This window comes from Triturus cristatus, chromosome 6 (genome assembly GCF_964204655.1).
Source record: "Triturus cristatus chromosome 6, aTriCri1.1, whole genome shotgun sequence".
Classification (NCBI taxonomy): Eukaryota; Metazoa; Chordata; class Amphibia; order Caudata; family Salamandridae; genus Triturus; species Triturus cristatus.
Genome location: NC_140589.1, coordinates 1560070157 through 1560091348, shown reverse-complemented (window position 1 = coordinate 1560091348; position 21192 = coordinate 1560070157). Strand labels below are relative to the sequence as shown.

The 21192-nt window shown below is 43.9% G+C and overlaps 1 protein-coding gene across 1 annotated transcript in view; it reads left to right on the top strand.

Annotated features, from left to right (window-relative positions):
- The first annotated feature begins 6412 nt into the window (after positions 1-6412).
- The window catches only part of BFSP1 (beaded filament structural protein 1), a 250109-nt gene continuing 235329 nt past the window's right edge, over positions 6413-21192 (top strand). The window contains exon 1 of the mRNA XM_085609363.1: positions 6413-6918. Within this exon, the coding sequence (XP_085465489.1) occupies positions 6545-6918 (374 nt within the window). The 5' untranslated portion in view covers positions 6413-6544. The remainder of the gene's footprint in view (positions 6919-21192) is intronic.

Below are 21192 nucleotides of genomic sequence, written 5' to 3'. Positions count from 1 at the left end.
ATTGAAGCTGGCTAAGAAGGTCTGCCCTACTTGTACTCTGGCCATTGGTTTAGTATACAATAGTTGCACCCAGCTAATGAACCTAGGCCCCAGCCCTATCCTTTTAAGGACAGCCATCAATTATGGCCACCCACGGGTATCAAAAATATTTTCAATGCTGAGGAATCCATCCATGCCTCTGTCACACCCCACCTTTGCTGTGTCCAATCAGTCCCAATACTGCCAGATATTGAGATAGCTGTTTCAACCTGGAATAAATCCATTTTGGTCTCGGTGCAGTGTTGAGTCCACCACAGAGAGCAGCCAGTTTGCTACAGCGTTAGTTAATATCTTAGAATTCAGGTTAAGCAATAATAACAGTTGATAAGATCTCCCATCTAGGGGATCTTGTGCTTGTTTAGGTAGGACCACAATCAGTGCCTCCCGTGTGGGGTCTGGTAGATTTCTGACCTTGCTGTCCTCCTCAGACATTGTTCAGCTTATTTTTCTGCCTCACATTTACCTTATTTGTGGCATGGAAATCAAAGGGCAAGCTATTGGTCCTAGGAAATGTATTTATCCATATGTGGCAAATGCAGAGTGTAGTTCCTCAATGCTCAATGATTCTTAAAGTTCCTTATATTGTGGGGTCAATCCATGGGATAATTTCTGTCAAGTTACATGCCTGGATTCGTGCTAAGTCAGCCAGTCCAGAGTGTGTGTATACACTGTGGAAGTACCTCACAAATGTATCATTAGAACCCTTCTTAGTAGTGACCTCTTCACTGTTTAGGGTACTAATGGTGCCAATAAGAACCTAAATTATGCCCAATCTCAGCAGTCTGGCCAGCATTCTTTCCACCCTGTTTCCGACTCTGTGATGTTGCGTTATATATTACCTCTAGTCAAGATTTCTCAGTCTGTCATTTAGTTCCCAATGTTGCATCCTGAGATCTGTCAGTTGCCCCTCTCCATCCCCTGCACTGCTGATACTTTTTCTATATGTCTCACGCTTGCATGAGTTCTCTGCCTAGCACTGTTCTAAGGCCCCATCTGGTCTTAATAAAGTGGCCATGGACCATCACCTAAATGGCATCCCATTCCACTAATCTGTTAAAGGCTGAGTCTTCTTATCTGCAAAATATCATGCAATATGATCCCCCATTGCCTGAAAGAAAGGGACATCGAGCAATAGTTCTGTTCTCAACTTCCAAGCCAGTAGTTATGCCCACTCCAATCCCAATTCTAGCCCCATCAACAAAGGATAGTGGTTCAATAAAGTTTTTGCCAAATATTCCATAGCACATCATTTTGGGCATAAGTATTCACTACACAACCATAAAATTGACTGAGGAGTACAATGAATATTCATGTTTGAGTGGGTGCTTCATTTTTCGAACGTTGTGTGCCTCCATATGCCCAATCCATTGCTGAAAATATCATGTGACTGTGCAACACATGGTTTTAGGCTGAGGAGGAGTGGATCTATCCAACTCTATAACTTTGACGCTTTTGGAATTCCCTCCTCATGTATATGGGACCAATGGATCCTGCAACAGACTGGGGAAGAGAGTATCAATAAAAGTGGATGGAAGTGGTTTGAAGTGGATGATGCTTTTGAGGTGTACAGAACTACATTCGGAGGTTCACCATCCAAGGTCCCTTTTAATACCCCACATCTACCCTCCGAGTCCACATTCATGTTACAGGACACAAAAGGCACTCCTGGAGCTATCAAGACCAATACCCTACTGCCAAACCCCAAGTAAGATGTGCTGAATACCTGCCCTCGCCACCTCTTGGATAACTTCTGTATTTGAGTTTCCACTAGTTGAGTTTCCATCTAGCATACAATGTGATTGTGTCTGTGCCTGTGCCTGAGATATGCATATATTTTGTGGTGCTTGTGTGTAGTGGCTATATCCTGAATATTCCATGTCAGTATATTATTTCTATTCAAGTTCCAAGTTTCAAGTTTCAAGTTTCAAGTTTATTTCTTTATTTCGGTCGATTTGGCCATAAAAGATGCAATGGTACAATATCAACATAAAACATCCACTACATATAAAAATCATTACTAAAATCCATAAAATCAGTATACATAGCATTTCAGATCACAAGGGACAGTTGCAATTCATTACAGCAAAAATCAATCTTTAAGTGATTTGGACCTTATCCGCCACATAGCCGTTAAAAATTTGGCAATTGCAAAGACTATGTGGGGAGTGGTACTCGTTTTCAATATTCTATACGAGTGCAGGTGACTCCTTATACCCAAATTTCTGCAGAGTGGAGCTAACCAGTATTTTCTTGGTCTATTATAGGCTGGGCAGAAAAACAAAAGATGAATTTCTTCCTCATCATGGGTAGAGCATCCTGGACAAATTTTAACATCCCTTTTTGTCCATTTGTAGGTAAAGGTTTTAATGGGCAGGGTCCCTAACCTCCATTGAATGAACAATTTTCTTGATATAATGGGGAAGATAATGTCCATAAACCCTTCAAACCGATATGAGTCCTTGAAAACCAAAAATCGATCAGTCAGAATACCTTTCTTGGATGCGGAAACCAGGGAAGCAAGACTTTTCTCCTTGTATATCCCCACAAGACATTTTCGTGAAACCCTATGGCAGCCTTGTTCAGGGAACTCCCATAGTTCAGGGAGTCCCAACCGATAGAGTTCTTTCTTTATAGAGGCCAACCATGGGATTTTATCACACTGGTTCAAACTCATTACGTGAGTGAGCTCTTGCCTGTAATGGACAAGCTCAACAGTAGACCAAAGCCTGTGCCAAAATCTTAATGGCATTAGTTCCAGATCATCTCTTATGGAGGGTAAACCCATATCTAATCTTAGGGGGAAAAGGGGTGTACCACGAGGAAGGGCAAGGAGACGCCTGAGAAAATTATTTTCTACATTAACAATTCCTACCCCAGCTTTATACCCCCATAGTTCTCCACCATAAGATGCGGCCGCTTTAGCTTGGGTTTTATACATCTCCACTGCCGGAGTAATGGGTTTGTAAGTGGAGGAGTTTACCACCTTCAGAATTCCCCCAGACAATTGGGACAGCTTTAACCGGCTTCTTGCAATTTGGGGTTCCCATGATAGATTCTCGTGGAGGGTTACCCCCAAGTACTGGAAGGTTTTTACCCTCTCCAATCTTACTAAACTCAAAGATGGGTTAGGTCTTGTTTTGGATGATGGATTGAATATCATGAACTTGGTCTTCTCTGTGTTGATCTCTAGACCATATTGACTACAGAAAAGACCAAATCCATCTAAGATCCGTTGAATCCCCATCGGGGATTTTGAAAGCAGGAGGGTATCGTCCGCAAACATAATGGCTGGTACCCTCCTGCCTGCCAAGGATGGAGCATCGTTGTCCCCAATAGTGTCAAGATGTGATATGACATTATTGACATAGAGGCAAAACAGGGTTGGCGCCAAGACACAGCCCTGTCTTACCCCTCTGAGGACTGGGAATTTTGGTGACAATGCTCCCTCCCTCCCACACCTGACCTGTGCAAAGTTGTTCTCGTGGAGCCTGGTTATGGCATTGAGTAGGTGGATCGGAACGCCCAGCTCCTTTAGAACCTCCCATAGTTTCTTCCGGGGAACCAGGTCGAAGGCTGACCTCAGGTCCACGAACACCATGTACAGCCTCCCCCTCTCGATACTCACAGTTTTCCAATAAAGGAGAACGAGACGGAAGATCTGATACATGGTGGACGTGTTTTTCCTGAAGCCAGCCTGAAGGGGGCTAAGGATTTTGTTTTCCTCCATCCACTCTAAAAGGTGGTTCAGGAGGAGGCGAGAATAGATTTTTTGGGGAACATCTATGAGACTAATCGGCCTGTAGTTGGCCGGGAGAAAAGGAGAGCCCTTTTTAAAAATAGGCACTATCTCCACCCCCAGCCAAGTACAGGGAATCTCCATTCCTCCCGCAATAGAATTAAAGAGGATGAGGAAATAAGGGCCCCATATCTCTGGATGGAGGCGAAAAAGATCACCAGGCAATCTATCGAGATATTTCTATTCTGTTTGGCATGCTAGGATTACCCCATATCTGATTATAGGTGCATCTCTGACTCAGCAGCCAATCCAGGCGTGGACACATGGATCTCCCCCCAATATGATTAATCTTCTGTGTCTATACTTACAGCTTTTGCTTGCCAAAAACAACATCCTCAGTTCCCATCCCCAGGCTAAGAATGGAAAATGTTTTGACACAATAAGTATTTAACCTCATCGACACCCAATTACATTTGAGATAAACAGTTTCCAAGTTGGTGGAAGAGTGCCACAGAGGTCCTGGTGCTCCAGGAGCAAGGGCCCTTGCTATATAAATCAAAAGGTAGTCAAGATGATCCAGTATAACCCATGACAGCATTGGGAGCATTAAATGATATTGTCTGCCACGCTGGGTGTCATATCCATTCAATTCACTCGAGATGCAGATGCCAGAATCATAGTCAATCTCAGGGTTCAAGGCAAGAATCTTGAAGGGGTCTTGGTGGTGTTGGAGCACACTGGCCACCATGTGTGCCCTGTCTTTCGCCACCTGTTCCACTGTGGGCAGCCCCGGGACCTCCTGTCCTGTGGTCCCTTCACTCGTTTCTGTTTCCACTCGGGTCTAGTTGCCCCTCCCTCTGAAGGGAAAGGTACTCCCTTTGTCTGTAGCCAAGACTATGCTTTCTCAGATTAAATGAAAAAATGGGATTTGTTGCACTCCACCACCTTGAGTTTCTCAGGGAACAGGTATGCATATTTCACCCCAAGTAGTCGCAGTTCCACTGCACTGCCATGGCATGCACTATAATGTTCTTATAAAGCCCTGGTCAGTTGGATCCAAGGAAGAACTGGAAAATAAGGTCCATGTCTCAATAAATAAGCAGTGGGGCGACTATGCGTCATAAAGAGGAGGGCGTCCCCGGATACAATGAGGAGAAAAACTTCAGCTCCCCGCCTTCCACCACTGTGCCCATCAGCAACTCCTCCAGACAATTCCATGTTCTGCTTTCTGAGCATTAGGGAAGCCCGAACAAAATCTATGAAATTGAGCCTGAATTCTGGCACCAAATGATCCCAGGTGTAAAAGTGGAATATTGTGTGATAGTCCTGTGCATAAGACATTTAATTACAGAAAATGTACAGATTTTTAGCTTCACGCACACAATAGCTTTTTAAACACAAATGGCGATGATGAAAGCATCAGTGAGTGACAAGGGAAAATGTCGCTGTGCTATTTTAAACATTAATTTTGAGTTTTACACAGCTCTGCATGAATGTTAGTGGATCTGGGACCAATGTTAAAAGGTTCAATTTGCTGAGGGTCCATTTCAACATAGCTCATTTTTGGGTTTCCTATCCAAAAGATGTGTACAGAGACTCGGACATGAGCGTTCCTTCTTTAGAATTTACAGACGCTCCCTTTGCCATTTACCACACACAAAGCTGATCTATTTGCACTCTGTACTCTATACTGGCAATTTTATTCTACAGTCTTTCGAAAAACATCGTCACTGATGCACGCAATTTTTCCTGATGGGATGTGCAATTAATTTGTCCTTTTGCAGGTCATTTCACCTCTAGCAGGAAAAATTATAATGATCTTGGAAGACCAACATAACCGCCACCAATCACCTCCCATGATATTATGAAAGGTCATCTAAATTTTTGGGCTTGCCACTCAAACATCCTGCGACTCCTCCCAGCAGCCCTCAACATTCCCTCATTTTGCCCACTCCATACTGGTACAAATGGGGAGGCACTATGGGGTATTTGGAGCAACAGAAAATCGTAATGGCAAAAAAGCAAATCTAATATTGGTATGTGTTCTAAATACTTTTAACAAGCATCTCAAAAAAATAGTTTGAAGTTTTGCATCATAGACATTCGGAGCATAACAATTTGAAATTATTATGTTTATTGCATATTTTAGTCCTTTGTTTGCCCACTGCCAATGCAGGGGTATCACAGAAGGTGGTTTGTAAAACACTAACACAACGCTACGAATGGACCCACCCCCTCGTGAGAGGCCCAGGGTGGTAGAACATAGCTGTAAAACATTGCTAGAAAGTACATCTGAATACATGGATCACATTTGTATTTAGTGCTCACGAAAAAGTGGCGCTTTGGAAGCAATTTATAAATGATCTTCATTTGCAATAAACTTTAGATAGAGTGGCACTTTTCTAAATAAAAGCAATGTTCGCAAGAGAAGCCATGGCATTGCAAAAAGCGCGTTTTGCTTTAACTGTATTATTTGTTTGTATGGCTTTAATCCTGCCTTTGTGGACTGGAAAGTGCATGATTTTCACTGACAAACAATACCCGGGCATTCAAAATGTGCTGAACACGGTCAGAAAGAAGCCGAACGCGGCTCATGTGGTCTTCTGCTTTGGTCTCCATTTTATGTACCGTCTTCTGGCTCTCAGCGCTCATTGCAAAGCGACGGATGGACGGGTCACTGCTTTCTGTCCTCCCATCCTAGGTACATTTGTACAGATTGAACCTGGTGAGAGTGTGCACACTGCGCAGGTGGCAACCAAGGCAAGCGACATGTACCGGAGCACCTACCTGCGCGAAGTGCGCAAGGAAAAGTACGAGCGCTCTGATGCCTACGATGAGCAAAGCTTGGCGGACTTCAGCCGCCTCGGGCTCTCCCAGGCTCAGGGCTTAGAGAACCTGCAGGACCTCAACGAGAGGTTCACCAACTACATCAACAGGGCGCGGGTGCTGGAGCAGAGAAACGCCATCTTCAGGAAGCAACTGGAGACCTTCCAGCGCTTGGATGAGATCCCTGGCCTGGAGGAAGCCTTCCAAGAGCAGATCGAGGTGAACCGGCAGAGGATCCGAGAGCTCTCCTTGGACCATGCCAAGCTCGAGAGGGAGTACAAAGATGCTCAGAGAATGGTGGATGAATTCCGCAATAAGTAAGGAAATAGTCTATTTATTTATGTATATATTTATGTTTTATAGAGTGCTTTTTTTCACCTTGCAGTTTTAGATTCTCTATAGTCCAGATATTTACCGTTAAAAAAATACCACACACAATGGGCCACTAGACTTTAACAGGAAGAGGTGAGGACCAGCAACCCTAATTTTTTAGGTTTGGCTCCAAAACGCAGTTATCACCAGAAGTAATGTGATCAACCTAAAGAAGAGCGTGCAAAATTACTACAGAGAGAGGGTTTGGCTCCACCCACGTGGTGGCAGCTAGGAGTTCACGTTTTGATTCGGCTGAAGCTGTGTGCTTCCCCAGAAAAAGTGCTTCCTTTCCACACAGCTGTGAATATTTTATTTGTTTATTCATCTACCAGAACCAGCAATAGAATGGTTGTCTGAGTTTGAACTTTCAGGGGCACATACATGACACTGTAACGATGTTAAATGTCTTAGATAACTAGATAATTTACTGTGTTACGTTTTGGTTATGGTGGCAAGCAAATGATCATGCGTATAGGTTTAATCTGTTTATCATGGGATGTTATGTTAAAAACCCTAGGCCTGGTGGGATTCTTGTGAAAAGCATACATTAAAGTCAATAGGAACTCAAATGCAGATTCTTATTAGACTATGTAAAAGGCAACAGATGGGTGTTTTGTACATGGAATATCACAGATTACCATAGTAGGCAATGGTTTGGTGTTTGTTACCCCAGGTAACAAACCGTGGATATAGAAGTTTTGTTCTGTGCAAATCCATGTTAGGCCTTTTAGGAGAGATTTCTCGGAACGAACAAGGACCCCTCAAGAGAAGAACATAAACAAACAAATGTACACAGAAATGCAATGAAGTCTACGTATGGTGTCCAAATGGAAAAATTGTCACTTATTTATTAATGCAAAATAAAGGACATAGCAGTGGGAAAACAAACACAAGAGAGATCAAGTAAAGCTTCCAAACTCATGGATATCAATGTGACAAAACTGAAACACAATTGTTGAGCTGTGGAGAGGTGTGGTTCAGCGGCCAGGGCAACTGACTTTGAAGCACAGGGTTCACGGTTCGATCTCCGGCAGCAGCTCAGCACCATGTGACTCTGGGCAGTAGCTCACTTAATTTCCACGACAGCCCCCAGCGCCTTGAGACCCGTAAGGGTGAGTAGTTTGCGCTTTACAAATACTGATTTACATTTTTTTTTACAACCTGCTGGTACCGAGGCTAATACACAAAATGAGCGATTATAACATTTGAGTCAAGGTACTTTAGTCAACAACGTTCGATCCCTAGTGAAATATTAAGATCATCATTAGGACGTAAAGAGTTATGGCTAAGACAGTGATAAGGTTACGAAAATTGTAACCTGATGCCGGCGTGATTTAGAGAAATGTGCCGTTTTGCAAGACTACATTTCTACAAGCATTAAGCCGAAGAAACTCACTGAATCTGGCATTAGCCGAGACCTGAGAATCCCGGGTTTACTAACCCATTTCTCTTCTTGTGAAACCCCATTACGAGACTACCCGCCCTGAGGAAGCCCTAGGCCTGATGGCCTATTAGGGGGCGAAACACGTGTTGGCTGTGCCTTTCTCCTTTCTTTATTCATACCTGATGAATAAAGTACGAATATATGACTAAACATCATCGGATCTATCTGCATTGATTTGGAAATTTCTTCCATAGAAATCTAAGACTTTAACTCTTGCCCAGATACACCTTCAACATTTCTACAAGCTCGTCTGTGACCTAACCACGTTCAGTGCCAGGTACCCTGGCTCTTCCACCACCCGCAGCTACACCACCACCAAACTCCGAACCCTGGACTCTGCAGCAACTACTGCTGCAGCACATCACCACGATCTATGGTAGGACCTTTAACCAATCGGCACTGCCTCTTCGCCTGCAATACTGGAGCACCCTCTCATATGGCAACCACCACCATACCCATATCTACCACCCCAGGACATCTCCTCTGCCTCCTGGTCAATGCAGGATCTCTCTGCAAACATGCCACCAAGATCTGGTACACCATGTCCGCCCTCACCCCAGATGTCATATTCCTCACTGAGACCTGGCTCAACCCCACATCAGTGCTGACATTGCCTTAGCTACTCCCGACGGATACAAGATAACAAACCAAGACCGCATCCACAACCACTGAGGTGGGATCGCCATCATCCACAAGGAAACCTTCAACTGTGCCACCACCACAGATGATGCCATCCCGATCACAGAGCATCTCAACTTCCAACTTCACACCAGCGACAGGACCACCATCAGTGGTACGCTCGCCTACAGACATCCAGGACTGCGCCACTGCTTCTGTGACAGTATCCCCGATTTCATCACCCCACTCGTCATAGAATACTAGCACTACATCTTTCTCGGAGGCCTCAATTTTCACCTCGACAACCCTGATGACACCAACACCACCAACCTCCTTGAAAGCATGAACACCCTCGGCCTCACTCAACTAATCACATACCCCCATGCATATCGCAGGACACACACTCGACCCCATCTTCACGGCCAGCGATGGGGTCAAGTACAGCCACATCACCGAACTCACCTGGACAGACCACGTCATCATCCACTTCACCATCACAGGTCCCCCCAGCATCACCACCAAACCACCCAGAACATCTCACCAAAACTGGAACAAAGTATCTGAATGCCAATGGACCAATGCCCTTGACTCCTCCCACCCGGACACCTCAACGAACCTAGAACAGGCTGTCAAGAACTTCTCAGTCTCGATCACCAATAGCGCTGAGTCGCCCCATCAAGCCCACAAAACCAAAGAGACCCTCCAAATACGCCAACTGGTACACTACTGAACTAAGAACTAGAAAACACATGCAAGCAACTTGAAAGAAGGTGGCACACCAGCAAGGACACCACAGACGGAACAGCCTACAAAACCTCACTCAGTCAATACCACCAACTCCTGAAAAAGACAAAAAGGAATGCCCTTGCCAACAGCATCGAGACCAGTGTCAAACTTAGTAAAGAACTATTTAACATCGTCAGAAAGTTCTCCAACCCTCAGCCTCCGAAAACATCTTCACCCCCTCCCATGAACCCTGTAGGACTTCTTCCACTACAAGATCTCTGACATCTACAAAAACTTCGACCCCCTACCAAACACAGCTGACATCCTCAGCCTCATCGCACCCACAGAAGCAAACCCCTACCACCTGATATCCATCTGGGACCAGATCACCACCCAAAACATCACCCCATAATGAACTCCATCCACTCAGGAGCACCAACCGACCCCTATCCCCACCACATCTTCAACCTTGGGAGGAGGTCAATCAGCAACAAACTCACTGCCATCATCAACTCATCCATCGCCACGGTGACCTTCCTCGATTAATGGAAATATACAGAAGTCACACCTCTTTTCAAGAAACCATCCACAAACCCCAGAAATCTCAAGAACATCCGTCCAATCTCTCTGCTTTCCCTCCCTGCCAAGTTCCTCAAAAAAGCCATCAACCACAAACTTATCGATCATCTGGAGAACAAGAACCTTCTGGACATCTCCCAATCTGGATTTCGTGCCAACCACAGCACCAAAACCGCCCTCATCACTGAAACCACTGACATCAGATCCCTCCTTGAGTGAGGGGAAATGGCAGCCCTGATCACCCTCAAGCTCTCAGAAGCATTCAATACTGTATCCCACCACACCCTTATCAAGAGACTCCACCACATCAGATTCAAAGAGACAGCCACAGATGGATCGCCTCCTTCCTCACCGGAACAACACTGAGAATCTGCTTTCCTCCATTCACCTCCGAACACAAGAGCATCATCTGCGGCTTCCCTCAAGGCTCATCCCTCAGCTTAACCCTGTTCAATACCTTCATGACCCCCCTGGCCGACATCGTCAGAACCTATGGACTAAACATAATTTCCTACGCCAATGACACCGAGCTCATCCTCTCGCTATCAGAAGAACTATCCATCATGAGGGTCAACTTCCCCAGGTGTATGATGATCATCGCTGATTGGATTAAAGACAATTGCCTGAAACTCGGCACAGATAAAATGGAAGTACTGATCTTCTGGAACAACACCTCCCTGTGGAAGGACTCCTGGTGGCCTTCAGAACTAGGACTTGCACCCACAAGAACAGACAATGCCCACAACCTCGGCATCATCCTGGACAGCAAGCTCACCAAGAAAATCCAAATCAACGCAGTCTCCTCTGCCTGCTTCCTTACTCTTTGCATGCACCGCAGGATTTTCAAATGGGTCCTGATCAACACCAGACGCACCGTCACCCAAGCTCTAGTCACCAGCTGGCTAGACTATAGCAACGCACTCAATGCAGAAATCACCTCAAACCATCTGAAGAAACTACAGACCATACAAAATTCCACTGACAGACTTAACCACGACCTCCCCTAGAGGACCCACATCACCCCCCCAACTCAGGAAACTCCAGTGGCTTCCCATGCAGAAGAGATGCAACTTCAAGAGGATGATCCACACATACAAAGCCCTACACAACCAAGGACTAGCATACATCAACAACCACATGAACTACCACCAACCTTTCAGACACCTGCACCCTGCCTCCCTTCACCTTGCTCACACCCCTCTCATACGTCACAGCCACAGCAGGGGCAATCCTTCTCCTACCTTGTGGCCACGGCCTGGAAGGCCCTCCCTCGCCACCTCCGGACCTCTCCCTCACTACTGGAATTCAGGAAAGGACTCTAGACCTCTCTGTTAGACTGAGTCTCCGCAGCAAGTTCTTCAGCACCTGGATACTCCCATGGGTGATTAGTCACGCTTAACAAGCCATGATTGGTTGATTATTTGAGATGATTATGGAAACAAGCTATAGACCTGATTGTCGCGCTTGGAAACATTATGTCAGATATCATAGGTCTGTTCTGCTTATTATGAAATGTTATTACAAAGGTCTATCTTATTAATCAAGAAAACTTTGTTACAGCCAATAAGCATTTACCACTCAGCTGTTATCACATTGTGTAACAGGCTATAGATAAGTCTCTTATTACATGTAATCTCACATTTACCATAGTAAACAAACGTTTTGGTGTTGGCCACCCACTCTGGCAAAGCCTGCAGGTTTTCACTGTGACTTCACCAGTTCTTTAAATGTAACCAAGATAGTTACCAGTTTATAAGCACTTAAATATGCTATTGTTGGGTAAGGTGTAAAGCCAATGGCAAAGGTTTATGGGTGGATTTTGAATAAAAGCCTACTGGTTTTTGTTACATGGAATCTCACAGATTACCATAGTAGGCAAGGGCTTTAGTGTGGTCATCTACTCTGACAAACCGTAGAATTTTACTATGATAATTCTTGTGAGGCCCTTTTGAGAGGAGTTGTACTTTGTTTTACGACTGTAATGTTATACATATTCATGATTGTATAAATGTATGTCAAATGTTTGCCAGTTTATGCACATTTTAGTAGGCCTGTGTTGTATATAGTGTCAAGCAATTTGTAAAGGATGGACAACTTATTAGTTCACTGGGAAACGGTATGTCAGATTCACTAGGTGTGATTTGTTTTTAATGAAAGGTTATGACAAAGCAAATCGACCTTACGTACTAATTGTGAAAAGTAGGTGTTAAAGGCAATAGGCTTTTAAGGGTGGATTGGTATTAAACAGTCCTAAAGCCTGCAGGCCGGTATTTTGTAACATGGAATCTTGCATGTTACCATAGTAGGCAACAGTTTTGGTTTTGGTGACCCACCCTGAACAAACCATGGAAATAGACAATTTGCAGTATGGTATCCTTATTATGCTTTATTAATGGGGATTTTATATTGTTTTATCAAATTTATTTTGTACATATTTGTATTTCTATTATGGTGTACCTCAAGTTTGCCTTACGGGAAGGCTTATGACCAATCAAGGAGATCTAAGCTAGTTATGCTGACGAGCCATTTATGAAAGTTTGCTGACGTTTATAATAAGTTACAAAAGGCCAGTAGGTCGAAAATACTAATTCTGAAAACAATATGTTAAAATGAATAGGCATGTAAGGGTTGTTTGTTATTACTCTGTATTAAAGCCTACAGATAGTGTTTTGTTATGTGGAATCTCACAGATTATTGCATTAGGCAAGGACTTTAGTGCTAGGTATCACCCTGTACCAAACCAGGGTTATAGAACATTTGCGCTCTCATAATCCTTGTAAGGCCCTCTTAGAAGAGATAATATTTTGTTTTGCCATCTGCAATTTTGAATACTTTGGGCCTCATGTAGGTAGCATACCAGTTACCACTTCTTAAATACCGAGCCGTACCGAATCGGTATTTAAGAAGTGGTAACTCGTATGTAGGTAATGAGTCGGTAATTTTTACCGATTCGTTACAATTCGGTAATTACCGAATCGGTATTTACCGATTCGGTAATGAGGCATACTTTCCCATTGAGGGGAAGGTATGCCTCATTACCGAATCGGTAAATACCGATTCGGTAATTGTGGAGAACATGCAAGGGTGGCAGGGTGTCACATTGACACCCTGTTGCACCCCTGATTCGGCCATGTGTGCACATGTGGCACACATACATGCCCTAAGGGCATGTATGTCTGCCACATTGCACACTGCTAAGCGCTGTAAAATGCTGATACACATACATTAATTATTTACCACCAACTATTAGTTGGTGGTAAATACCGACTCCTAAACACACCCACACACTCCCCCTACATATCATTTCTGGAATCGGAATTTACCGATTCGGTAAAATTACCGAATCGGTAAAATTACCACATCGGTAACGTTACCGATTCGGTAATTTTACCGATTCGGTAGTTTTACCGAATCGGTAAATTCCGATTCCAGAAATTGACCCCCTACATACCAATAGCCAAAATACCGGTCGGTAACGGTATAATTACCGAAAATCGGCCGTTACCGACCGGTATTTGGCTACCTACATGAGGCCCTATATCATTTTATGATTATGTCTGAAGGTTGCCTTATGGTAAAGTTTAAGCTCAGCACAGATGCCTCAATTGGTTATGGTAACAAAACAATGATAACAACTAAAGGCCTGTTTGGTTCACTTGGGAAAAATATTTCTAATGACATAGATCTAATCTGTTTATTATAAGAAGTTATGATGAACACAAAAGGCCTCACATATTAATTGTGAAAAGTATATGTTTAAGTCAATGTATGAGTAATATTTTTCTTTATTAATGTGTACAGGTAGTATTTTATTACATGAAATGTCACAGATTACCTTTGTAGGGAAGGATTTTGGTGTTGGTTACTGCCTATGACAAACCCTAGGGGAAGACAATTTACAAGGTAATAATTCTTGCTAGAACCTCTTCCTAGATATTTGCTAGAATCTTGTAGTAAAAATCATCAAATGAATGCAGATGGATGAATGAATTGGTGCATGAGTGCAAAGATGGGTGACAGAGTGCCTTTACAATGACTTTTTAAGTGTCTGAACCCACAAATGATATCAAAGGAACTTTCATTCATAAGCCACACCTACTGGTATTGCTAATGCATGTTAGGTTTGATTTCAGTGCTTATTCGGGACAAAAATGATATTTTTACCAAGTGAACTGTAAAAATTGCAGTTGCACAGACTGAGGTGCCGATTCCGATCCGTTAAAAAAATTTACCGTCCGACTCGTATCCGTATATTTTTACGTACGAATCGCACAAGTCCCATACATACGAATGACCTCGGGAAAAGTCTACGAGACGTCCCCGGACAGTTTTACGTACGAGTCATAAAACTGGAGTCCGAGCGCACAAGTCCGATCCGTACCGGCATCCCGAATACACAAGCGTATGGAAAACGTCCTGTACGGAGCGAACTTTGCACTACCCCTACCCCGGGTACACTTGTGCCCGGGGTATGAGTTGTATGGCCCCCCCAGCCTCCCACCCCTCCCACATACATCCGCACCGTACCCCCCACCCCCGTATGTACGTGCCATACCCCCAGCCCCGCCATATGTTCGCGCCATACCCCCAGCCCACCGTATGTACGTGCCGTACCCCCAGCCCCGTATATATGCGCTGTACCCCCAGCCCCCCATATGTACGCGCCGTACCCCCACCCCCATATGTACGCGCCATACCCCCAGCCCCCCGTATGTACGCGCCGTACCCCCAGCCCCCTGTATGTACGTGCCGTACCCCCAGCCCCATATGTACGTGCCGTACCTCCAGCCCCCCTGTATGTATGCGCCGTACCCTCACCCCCGTATGTATGTGCCGTAACCCCAGCCCTCCCATATGTACGCGCCGTACCCCCAGCCCCGTATGTACGCACCGTACCCCCAGCCCCGTATGTATGCGCCATACCCCCAGCCCCGTATGTACACGCCATACCCCCAGCCCCCCGTATGTACGCGCCGTACACCCAGCCCCATATGTACGCGCCGTACCCCCAGCGCGTAGCGCTGGCGGTATGGCGCGTACATACAGGGGTGGGGGTACGGCGCGTACATACGGGGCTGGGGGTACGGCACGTACATACGGGGCTGGCTGGGGGTACAGTGGGTACATACAGGCCTGTGGTATGGCGCATACATACGGGGTGGGGGTATGGCGCGTACATACAGGGCTGGGGGTACGGCGCGTACATACGGGGGGCTGGAGGTACGGCGCGTGCATACGGGGTGGGGTACGGCACGTACATACGGGGGGGCTGGGGGTACGGGGCATACATACGGGGGTGGGGGTACGGTGCGTACATATGGTGGTGGGGGTACAGCACGTACATACGGGGCTGGGGGTACGGCGCGTACATACGGGGGGGCTGGGGGTACAGCACGTACATACGGGGGTGGGGGTACGGCACGTACATACGGGCTGGGGGTACGGCACGTACATACGGGGGGCTGGGGGTACGGCACATACCGGGCCCCCTTTTCCTCGTGCATCGCGGCGTACTTAGCTTTTCTGACACTTTTTGGCTCCCGTAAAAATATAGCTGTGCGGAGTGCTGTGGGTACGTATCGTACTTGCTGGTCCGTAAAACTCTGCCTGACTCCGTGCGGACGTTGCGTACACGCTGTCCAGGATCGGAATTGTATGTATTTTTTAGCCGCACTGTGTTTTTTACGATTCGTACGGAAATGGTATTTCTGTATGAATCGTACTTGCTGGTTTGTACGATGGAATTCCCGGGTACGAGTCGTACGGAGAAAACGCTCCGTACGACCATTTGTACCCGGGTTTTACAGGATCGGAATCGGCACCTGAATAGTTACAAAAGTTATTTAGCACTATTCAGTCAGTATACATGTCATCAATCAGTCAACGTAAATTGATGTATTTTTAGCCCAAAACCAGAAATCATTAATATGCTATTCCAAATGGATGTAGTCAGGAATATCAAGTACATGAATTCGAAATACCTTAATAACGTAGCCTAAAATATAGAAGACAAAAACTTCCATGAGGTAAATGCATATAAGGAAGCATGGATTTGCTATTCTATTCACATTTACATAGCATGAAGAGGAAGGAAGGAAGGAAGGAAGGAAGGAAGGAAGGAAGGAAGGAAGCAAGCAAGGAAGGAAAGAAGGAAGGAAGGAAGGAATTAATTAATTCTCATTTGCAAACCTCTCAGTGAACATGTTCTCGTGTGCATAAATCTAAATAATGTATCCTGGAACGTGTTTCATGGTGTGCAAACCAGAATTTCAGACTATTTGCCAAGAAGATCCTCACTAGGGTTTACCTGGAATAAACCTGTGGGCAAATAGCAAGTGGGACACAACTAGTGCATTGGTAAATTCAACCTGACATGAAATGCTATTTCAGGTGCAAATAGAGGTTTCCACCAAAAAGGAATTAACTACGTAGTTGCAATCAGGACCTAAGATGGTAATGACTATCACTAGTTATGAGGGAGTAGGTAAAACATCAAATGACACGTTTGCTATGCCCCAAAGATTGAGATGCATCCTTGCAGTTCACAAATGACAATACATAACTTGATTTGACAAGGTGAAATATACCCAGACATGTCTTTTGACAACTGGAAAAGAGGAATGTGCCTACAATATACTTGGCATAGCTGCTATTCCGAGTGCTACCCACCATCTGTGGAGAAAACGTCATGCCTGCAATGCTATATGGTCTATTTCTCTGCTAATAGATAATCCTATAAGATCTCCTGAGGCATGCCTTTAACAATGACCTCTTGGTGGAAATCCAGTAACTCCAGTTATGAAGTGCACAAATCTGGTGGTTCTTACTGTAGGTAAAAATTATTGAGATTGTTTAAAGTGGGATATTCGGTATGAGATTAACTTTAACACAAATCTCTTGGTTACCCCTTAAAGATCTGTTCACTTGTTCTACATATTATCTCCTTCCATTTACTATACCTAATGAAAACGTGAAACAGATAACACTCACATCCACCTCTTTCTCTAGTAGGAGGTTCTACTTGTTTTGGGACAATAAAAGGACTACCATCTATTTTCATCTTTCAAAAGTATTTTAAAGAAGTTATAGGACACCATTCCAATTCCCCATCTTCCAATAAGAGACATGGAAGCCTGTCTACCAGTGATCTGAAAGGTGGATGCTTTCTGCACCATAGCTGACAACTAGCTATGAGTTTTGTCTGACACCTTCAGCCTCTCTGACATGTTAGCGTACAGCACATTGCGTTCCAGGACTTGTAGATTTGAGGCCTTGGGAGGCTTTTGTAAATTTTGTCAGCCTCTGTCTGAGGGATTGACATTGCTGTTAAGCAAGCCATCATTGTATTGTATTTCCAACAACCTATGGGAGTCGTACTTTTATTCTTCTGTGATGCAAGTGCTCCTGGGTGGTATGCGTCATCTCGGCCTAAAAGGAGATGCAGCTCTGGAAAGTATGGCAGCTAGTTTCCACAAATACTCAGAAAGAAATCAACAGATAGCTCAGTGTATCTGGGGTTTTTCCCATCTGAAGCAGAGAGACAGCATGGCTCCCCCTTTCTGTTCTCAACACGGAGGATTAACTTCCTTCTGTACCTTTCATGTTTTGCAGTTTACACATTTTCTGCCCTGAGGACTAGTAGGATGCAGTCTAAGAAAGAGTGACAGTCGCACTGTTGTCTCTTTAGATCCACCAACGTTTGATGACTACTTGAAGGATTCTATTATTCAAGTGAGCTGCACCCATGCCTTGGCCACGTTTACTGTAGAAATGTGCATTTGTAGGGAATTAATTACAGTGATTGTTCCACTGTCCACTAAACTGGACCCACAGATCAATTACAGCTGGGAAGGATTCTGTCAATATAGCGAACAGTAACTCACTAAGAGGTAGTAAACTTGAGCAGAAAGTCCTGGTCACCTGTAATTGTTCTGTGGGTTCAGTCTAGTGGACAGGGGACCCGTCACTGTCACTGGGATTAATTCCCTTACACAAATGCAGCCTACAGTAGCATTAGAAATGTACAGCTACGTACCTTAACGATATATGTACAGCATATGTGCATATAGGTGGTGTTAGGTACAGAAAAACAAAACAAGATTTATTTACTTGTCAATATTATCTTGATATGTTGTCCTCCATCTCTGTGATGTGGTTTCGATATTCAGAGGGCACACCTACAATAATATGTGAACAGCTTTTTCTTTATTCATGTGTGTTAAAACTGCATTTTTGTCTTTGAGTGCTCAAGGTTAGATTTTATTGATAAACATTAATTGTGTGCAGGGAATGTACTTCCAAATGTTTTAGCATTTCGAAATTAACTCCAGGTGAACCACTGTCCTTAGATGCAATATAATTTTCACTGTCAGAACATCCCCGACAAGTGGCGTCAGGAAGCCACTGACCCAACTGCACCAAACAGGAGGAATGCTGCCATGAAATATGAAATGGCACATAGAAATGGAGTTTGGGGGCCTCAAACTGGGCCCGCATCCTGCGTGGTCTGCTACAAAGTGGCCCTGAGGGCACAGTATCACCCCTCACATCCACGCACAATGTGCAAGGCACTACATGGTGCCTCGCACACTGTGCATGGATGTGCATAAAGGGCTTGTTTTCTAGGTAAAGGGCCGCAGCACAAGCCACATTGGAAAATAGCGCTTTCCGATTGTCGTGATGGCGGGCATATTGGAATTGGGCAGTGGGACTGCCGACTGATTGTCTGGCTCCTTCCCACTGCGATGGCCGTCGTAATAAGAGCCACAGTCTACAGAATCTGGTATGCCAATCCACTGCCTCACATCACCCAGCATGAGGAGCTCAGAGAGACTTGGACCAGTTTACATGTAAGCCGGAAGCCCGCCTGTACATGTCCAACATATGAAGGAGCCGCGGCCCCATGTCAACTTGAATGTGCAAAACACTGCTATTCAATGACACCAATAAATGTCAGAGTGCCATAACCTAAAATGAACAGCAGATGAGAGGAAGCAGTGTCAATTAAATCATCTGTGGACCATCCTATGGCTGCTGTCACCACAAAATACATGCGTCTGACCATGGTAAAAGCAAAACTTAAAGAATGCTCACAAGGGCACACAGGTTAACACTTTTCTCATGCTGTCCACCATAACGAAAACCTAACATAAGTGCAGGAGCAGGTAGTGGACAGCATTAAACCGGCTTGTTAGGCCTACTTCAGGAGGAAAGAGGTCCATTCTGTAACTCCCAACCTAGCGAGGGCAAACTAGAACATGATTGATTTCAAGCTGAACCGGATTAACTGGGCCGGTCAACCCTTGTTCTTCACCTAAACCCATCAGTATTCAGGAACTCTCACCAGGAAAAGTGGAGTATTGAGAGACAGCTTCAACTGAACAAGCGCTGATCCACACAAAATGGTAGTAAAAATGCCTCCAACAAAGACCAAGTAAAGGGTCCCATTGAAGAATATACTGACTCTGAAAACAGCCATGGCTGCAGCTGTTCAAGAATGCAATATTCTCCACAGTACAATCAAAGAACAAATGAAAGGAAACAAGATTGCTCAACCTACCAAAGTGAAAGCATATTACTGCACAGGAGGAGGGCAGGAATGCGAAGGGTATTTCCTTCAGACAAATCTCAAACCATACCAGTTCGCATGGGATTAAGAGTAATACTCTCCACTGCATAATCCCACATACCACCTTCTAATGATCTTTAAGTCCAGCATGGAAGGATCCTATAGGGATGAAGGGAAAGGTGCAATCCCAGCAGAGGCCTCCAACTGGGGCACACTGTCCCTACAGGAGAGAGGACAAAAATAGGAGGATGTTGAGAATCTTGGCCCCTTTTTTGACACCTGGCTGGGTGGACAGGGCACTCATTCTCAATTTTCAACTGGAGGTTTTCTGTATTGGAGGTGAGATTTACCTCATGACTAAAGACTGGTACAAGGAAGAGGGTGATATTAGCAATTAATTATTTATGAAAGATGCTTGCATTTCTGTAAAATACAAATGTGACAAATGATTGACATAAACTTATGTGGGTGCTTTTTTAGTCGCATCAATAATTCAATCAACTAATCAGGTTTTAGCTCTAATTTAAGATTTCTTGTTCTTTAGTAATTTAGTTGATTGTAGAAATTATTTACAATACATATTGGAGCTACAGTTTTAAAATACTTTATGAATCGAGTCATGTTCATAAGTTTGATTTATTACAGGTAATGGCATGTGTAAAAAAAAATGCATGTAGATCTGCATGAATATATTTGATTCACCTTAATAGGTGTTTGTACAGAATATCGATTTTCATATATAGAAGAACATGAACATCGTTTCAAACACATTACTACACAATATTATGGGCAAAAATATCAAGCTTTTGCACATAATGTTGTTTTAATATATTTTCTTTATGATAGTTGTAAAATGTTCTATTTCATATGTTTTAGTATATATATTATTTTCTGTGTTATTATTATTAGTATAATTATTATTATTTTATTAGGATAAAGATTCCGGTGTAAGTGTTTCAGTAGCTTATTGTTAAATTGAATCACTGATTTATAATGATGTTTTGGGTTGTTTGCTTTTTAGGGGGATTGGGTAGGAATTTAAACTAAGCTCTAATTAATTTAAATGGAATGGTAATTATTTTGTTTTTGTAAATTAATTCTTAATCAGCTGCTAATTGTCAGTTTTTTAATTGTTTTTTTATATTTTTCAATTTAATTTGCTAATCTGAATGTATATTTTGATTTTATTATTTTTAACAGGAAGGTATATTTCAGTAGCGTGTTGGGTTTATAGCAGAATAGGATGGAAAAGTAATTTAATTAAAGTGTATTTATTTTTAATGT